Consider the following 7196-nt stretch of genomic DNA (forward strand, 5'->3'; position numbering starts at 1 on the left):
ATGCTCGCCCCCAACTGCCCCCCCTGCCAGCCTGCTCGTCCCTAACCATTTCTGCCTCGGCCCCACCACCATGGCTTTGTCCAGAAGCACGGCCAGTCTCCCAGAAGGTCTCCCGGTCTAATTAGCATATTACCCTTTTATTAGTATAGATGGCCTTCTAGAGATAGCTGTTACCAAAATAGGTTACACATCAGAATCACCTTGGGGCTGCCTAAAAATACAGATCCTTAGGCCTCACATCTGAAATCAATCATAGTCATTCATATGCTCTCTCATGCATTTCTCTCTCTCTCTCTCTCTCTCTCTCTCTCTCTCTTCCCTTTTTTTCCTCCCCCCCTTCCACCTTCTCCCTCCCTCCTTTTCCTTCTTCCTCCCCCTCTCCCTCTATTCCTCTCTCTTAAACCTTCAATGAACTTGGTGTTTGGGAAATAATGCACTATAACATAAGCCTCAATGTTATATTGACCCCTTTGTTCCAACTTTAAACAAATAAGCCTGGGATGATAGCTAGCTAACCAAAACAAACATGATTTACTTATTAAATATTGAGAGATTAAAAAAGAAAGCAGCAATTTCTTCCATATCCTCATAATCAGAGCTCCAAATAGTAACACCTTCCCTAGCTAGTTTGTTTGTAACTAGGTTCATCTTGGTTCAATGATGGGTCCATTGAGAGAGCTGAGGACACAGGCCCGGCAATCTCCATGGTCCACAGATACAGTTCCAACTCTCCAAGAACCTGGGCAAACACAACTTTTATTTTTCTCTTTGGAATCCACTCCATATGTAAGAACATTTGTTTGCCTTCCTGGTGGTAAAGTGTAATAAAAATACTTGAGATTTTTACTTTGGAAATGGAAGATTTCAACTGCAGACCTCCAATTAATCTACTCCATCAACTCATTCTACACAGAAATTTCAATGGCTTGTTGAAATCCTCTCAACTCCAAGCTTTCTCAATTCTACACTTAGTAACAATGAGACTAAATTCAAACTGAGTGATCCTTTCAGTAAAACCTAAATTCAGAACTTAAGAAGAAATACCTGAAAAGGGGGAAGGGGTAAAAAAATTTCCTTGTAATAAAACACAAAACAAATATTTCAAGAGAATTATACATACTATCACACTTATACAAATCTTCTACTCACTAGAACTAATGGAGATTTTTTAATTAGAAATAATTACATACATATGTTAAAACTGTTTTCTCCTACCTGGATCCTCAGATGTGTCCTTTGGTAAGGCTTCATCCATAGTACTTTTCAGAGCTAGTGACGTTTTGTTTTTAAAGAACAGAGAAAGAAAGAAGGGGGGGGGGGGGGGGAAAAAAGAAGGGGGGGGGGGGGGGGGGAGAAAACTATAACACTTTATTTCTCTGGCAAATTACATTAAAACAAAGAATCCCTAGTCATCACTTATGAAAATGGTGTTACAAACTTCTATAACTGCTATAGCACTTACTAAAACAATAAAGAACTCTTCATAAAGTATGAAAATAAGTTCTCCCAAGAGAACAAAGCAGTATTTTCAACTTTCCAGAGACAGCGCCTCTAGTGGCTGTGAGGAGTATTACCAGGAGATATTAGGCATTTCCCCCTTCATTCCTGACATTCCGACCAATGATATCAGAATCTCTCTTGAAGTGAAACCCAGGCTTCAGTTTTTTTAGAGCTCAGTTGATTATTCCAATATGAACTCGAGGATAAGACCCCCTAATTAATAAAGAGACTGGTCAGAGTACATCCTGCCATCTATTGTCTACAATGTCCAGTTCTGCCTGCCTCTCCCAAGCATGCAACTATTGTTTCCTAAGGGAAAACTTATTTTTCATGTTTAACTCCCATACCAAGTTGCATCAATGGCAGGTCTCAACAATAAAACCTGAGATCGCTTCAATGATTTTTAGAAGGAGCACTGGCCTGAGAGAAAATCTTGGTTGTTATCCCCTCTCTTTTTCTTTTATTTAAATAGTTTATTGACTTTTAGAGAGAGGAAAAGAGAGGGAAATATTAATGGGCTGCCTGGTGCATGACCCCTACTGGAGATCAAGTCCACAACCCGGGTATGTGCCCAAACCAGGTCTAACCAGCAACCTTTCGGTGTATAGGCCGCCGCCCAACCAACCGAGCCAAACCGGCCAGGGCCTCTCTCTCTTTTTCTTACTAAGCAAATGATTCATACTGAGTCTGAACTTTTAGTTTACTCATTTCTAAATTTTAGGCGATGAACATACCACCCTCCATTCGGTTTTGTGAGTTCTGGGTAGATAGTGTATGAGAAAAGATGTGGTAGATTATAAAGCATTATACAGAAGTATGGAGTTGAGGGGGGAATTCCTCCTGTTCTTCTCAATATTCCCAGGCCAACTTATCTCTGTACTTGGTAATAGCTATAACATGGATCACTGTGTTGTACTGCTTCTCATCCACCCACAAAGATAGACAAATCTTTATCATAGCCCCACAGTCACAGATAAAGCCCAGGGACAGAAACTCTCTCCAGAAGATAATTTCCTCATGGACTAGAGCTTTGTACAAATGTGCATTTGTATTGATGCTCTGGGATCACATCTGCCAAAATAAGATGCTAAGCTCTCAATTATTTCAGCTTCCAGTCATTTCCTAATTAGTATGACCAGATTCCAATGTAAGGAGTCAGGATAGCCTGAGGGTCAGCAGTGAGTAAGGAGCCAATGAGCTATGGGGGGCTTTGGACACTCAAGCTCTTGTTACCACTTTATGAACTATAGTTTTGGGACAACAATTTAAACTACTTAATCCATCCAAATGTGTTCATGTACTGATAACTGCCCTCATGTGCTCTAGAAGCCAACCATTCCAAGAGAAGTGGATAAACAAAATATAGGCAGAATGTCCCTAATGGAAGAAAACTCATTCTTTTCATACCTTGTTTGTCATCACCAGTCATATCTTCGGTAGAAATGGGAAAGTCAGCCACGTCTTTAATAGATAACTTCTTGGAAAAGGAAAGAAAATTAATTATACAGATTGAATAGTACTTAAATGATGTGCACATATGATGAAAATGTTTTAAAAGCAATATATCTTGCCAATATTTCTGTCTTCAGTAAACCCTAACATTTAATATTATTTTTTTTAGGTTCCTAGTGAGGGATAGTTAATTGCATTGAAATAGATATATGCAGAGAGGAATAAATAACCATTCAGATTAAGGCATATGTATAGACCACATATTAAATCTGAATCCAATGTAGGATTCAGCCAGAGACTCTTGTAGCATTTGTTCATTCAGTGAAGAACAAACGCGTGCCCTAGCCAGTTTGGCTCAGAGGATAGAGCGTCAGCCTGTGGACTAAAGTGTCCCAGGTTCGATTCTGGCCAAGGGCACATGCCCAGGTTGCAGGCTCAATCCCCCCAGTAGGGGGCGTGCAGGAGGCAGCCAGTCAATGATTCTCTCACCGTTGATGTTTCTCTCTATCTCTCTCCCTTCCTCTCTGAAATCAATAAAAAAAATTTTAAAAAAGAACAAACCTGTAATTTATGTGCTTTTTCATAAGCAAAGAGAGGTTCTGACAAGTGGCCCCATAAGGTGGGTATATGTCAGGATCTGTTAAGCAGAGGGTATTCTACCCTGATTCAAATAGCCTCCTTATCCTGGAATAAGAGCATTTTAATGATGAGCAGAACAAAATGTCCTCCTAACTCACTTATGAGAAAAGTCTTCACTTATACTAATAAGATGAATACCCAAATTGATCAAATATTGATTAGTTTAAAATTATGTTAAAATCTATTTACTATAAATTTATTTCTTATAAAGTCTCAATTAACATGCACTCTAAGACTTCAGATAGATTAAAGAATAATATATTCATATTTGCTATATATAAACAAATCCTAGAAAGATATCTACAAATTGAAGGGTGACTGGGTACATAAAGGAAAGAGATGGGAGAAGGACTTGTCACTATATGCCTTTTGGTATTCTTTTTTATTTTAAACATATTCAAAAAATCAAATAAAGAAATAAATTTTAGATTCTGAGCAAGATGGTGGCATAGGTAAACACCGGAGACTGCTGCCGCAAACAACCACTTCAAAAATACAACTAAAAGACGGAACGGACATCACCCAGAACCACAGGAAGGCTGGCTGAGGAGAGACTCTTCAACTAGAAGGAAAAATAACAGCACACCGAGGCTCAGAGGAGGCGCAGTGTGGAAAAAACTCAGGTGCGGAGGTGCGCGCGCAAAGCGGGCTGGTGGCTGAGAGCGCGGTTGTCGTTTTCGGTCAGGGGGGAGTCTCAGACTCTGAGCTCCAGATACGGGCGAATCGCTGGGGACTCGGACCCAAACGGGAGAAGCGGGAGTGTCTGGCATCAGTTGGAAGGCAGCTTTCCCTCCGAGGTTTGCAGCGGTTCCGGGGGTTCTGAGAAGCAGAGCCTCTGGGAACAGGACTGAGGGCACCATAACGGCTCCCTCCGCCCGCCCTGCCCTGTTGATCCCGCCCCGCCCAAGCCCTGCGCAGAGCCATTTGCCGGATAGCCTCAGGCAAAGGCTAGATTAGCACCTCCCCAGAGGACAGAAGTTTTCCGCGGCAGACACAGCTGATTCACACAGCCAGTCGGCCTGGTGGTCAAATCCCTCTAGTATTAACTACAACAATCAAGGCTCAACTAGAACAAGACTGCGCACAAAGACCACTAGGGGGTGCACCAAGAAAGCATAAAAAATGCGGAGACAAAAAAACATGACAGAAATGGAGGATATAGAGCTAAAAATCGCAATTTTGAGGGCTTGCAAAAATGTGCTAGAAGCTGTCAATAAACTTGAGGAGAGAGTCACGAAAACTAATGAGACCCTCGATGCTATGATAAAGAACCAACTAGAAATTAAGCATACACGGACTGAAATAAAGAATATTATACAGACACCCAATAGCAGACCAGAGGAGCGCAAGAATCAAGTCAAAGATTTGAAATGCGAAGAAGCAAAAAACACCCAACCGGAAAAGCAAAATGAAAAAAGAATCCGAAAATACGAAGATAGTGTAAGGAGCCTCTGGGACAGCTTCAAGCGTACCAACATCAGAATAATAGGGGTGCCAGAAGATGAGAGACAGCAAGATATTGAAAACCTATTTGAAGAAATAATGGCAGAAAACTTCCCCCACCTGGTGAAAGAAATGGACTTACAGGTCCAAGAAGCGCAGAGAACCCCAAACAAAAGGAATCCAAAGAGGACCACACCAAGACACATCATAATTAAAATGCCAAGAGCAAAAGACAAAGAGAGAATCTTAAAAGCAGCAAGAGAAAGAGACTCAATTACCTACAAGGGAATACCCATACGACTGTCAGCTGATTTCTCAACAGAAACTTGGCAGGCCAGAAGGGAATGGCAAGAAATATTCAAAGTGCTGAATACCAAGAACCTACAACCAAGAATACTTTATCCAGCAAAGCTATCATTCAGAATTGAAGGTCAGATAAAGAGCTTCACAGATAAGGAAAAGCTAAAGGAGTTCATCACCACTAAACCAGTATTATACGAAATGCTGAAAGGTATCCTTTAAGAAGAGGAAGAAGAAAAAGGTAAAGATACAAATTGTGAACAACAAACATGCATCTATCAACAAGTGAATCTAAGAACCAAGTGAATAAATAATCTGATGTACAGAATGAACTGGTGATTATAATGAATCAGGGACATAGAAAGGGAATGGACTGACTATTCTTGGGGGGGAAAGGGGAATGGGAGATGCGGGAAGAAACTGGACAAAAATCGTGCACCTATGGATGAGGACAGTGGGTGGGGAGTGAGGGCGGAGGGTGGGGCGGGAACTGGGAGGAGGGGAGTGCATTTATCATTCTAAAAAAAGAAAGAAAGAAAGAAAGAAATCCAGTGATCTAAGAAACTCTGCTAAGAGGAGTATACCTGAAATTATAATCTTTAATTCTTGATAGAACATGGTTACAGCTCTGCTGTCTTTAGAAAAAGATGTACTGCTGAGCAAACTTCTCATGACCTGAATCAGCTACAGCTTCATTCCTAACACAAGCACCTGTATGGAGTCATCCCTCACAGGGCTGATGACCAAGATCTATTTAAACTCCATGCATGCATTCATGAAAAAATAAAAGGGTGTAGAAAGAATGAATGAAATAGTTTAGAACAGTGATTCCCAAAGTGGGCGCTACCGCCCCCTGGTGGGCGCTGCAGCGATCCAGGGGGGCGGTGATGGCCACAGGTGCATTTGTTTTAACTTTTTTTGTATTACCTTTCTATTCTGAGTTCAATAAATAGTTTCATAATTTCAAACTTCAATGTTTCTAATTTACACCTTTCTTTACTATATTTTACGAAAAAGGTAGAAACATTAATACATATATCTTTCTGTTTAATTGCTATTAAAATTTTTAAAAAATTAATTTCCAGGGGGTGCTGAGTAATATTTTTTCTGGAAAGGGGGCGGTAGGCCAAATAAGTTTGGGAACCACTGGTTTAGAAGAACATAAAGTATTTAATCATTAGCTATTAAATTCTGACCTATAGTGTTCAAATGGCCAAACCATCAATTAACCTCATTACTTCACCCCTGATTTTTGTTTAGTACATCATTATCTAAAAGCACTGCACCCTTAAAAATAACAGTTTTGTTGCGAGTTTTTGTTGTTTTTTTGCTTTCTTGTTTGGATAGGACAAAGCAAAGACTAGGTAGCTTTTAACTTACTCCCTCAAAGGAACCGGTTAAAGCTTATAAAAGTATATAAAACTTAGCTGCACATAAGGTCCATGTGTGTGTAAGTCAGTAATTAATTTCTCAAAAAAAGCATTATTTGTCTCTGTTGAAGGGGCAAAGACCATCTGATACCATGGCAAGCTGGAACAAAACATTTATCCAGCAAGAATAATAATTTATGACACTTTTTAGTAAATTACCTAACAACCTCATAATTTTACACAAGCAGGGGGACTCATAGCAAAAAAAAAAAGGCAACTACATAAGAGAGCTATGGAGTTTATGTGTCCTGGCCTGACAGACAAGCCTCTCCAGACACTGCCAGCAGCCCCAGAGTAGACTGAGGACCATCAAAAATGATTATATGGCCCTGGCTGGTGTGGCTCATGGAAAGAGCAACAGCCTGCAGACTGAAGGGCCCCAGGTTTGATTCCGGTCAGGGGCACATGCCCGGGTTGTGGGCTTGATCCCCA

The 7196-nt window shown here is 40.6% G+C and overlaps 1 protein-coding gene across 2 annotated transcripts in view; it reads right to left on the reverse strand.

Moving 5' to 3' along the window:
* REPS2 (RALBP1 associated Eps domain containing 2) overlaps positions 1-7196 on the reverse strand; it is a 181865-nt gene that overhangs the window by 74766 nt on the left and 99903 nt on the right. For both annotated transcript variants that reach the window (XM_014548040.1, XM_014548039.1), the window contains 2 exons: positions 2908-2977; positions 1216-1269 (listed from right to left, as the gene is read on the reverse strand). In XM_014548040.1, the coding sequence (XP_014403526.1) occupies positions 1216-1269; positions 2908-2977 (124 nt within the window). The remainder of the gene's footprint in view (positions 1-1215; positions 1270-2907; positions 2978-7196) is intronic.

The sequence above is a fragment of the Myotis brandtii genome, unplaced genomic scaffold, assembly GCF_000412655.1.
Source record: "Myotis brandtii unplaced genomic scaffold, ASM41265v1 scaffold490, whole genome shotgun sequence".
Taxonomy (NCBI): domain Eukaryota; kingdom Metazoa; phylum Chordata; class Mammalia; order Chiroptera; family Vespertilionidae; genus Myotis; species Myotis brandtii.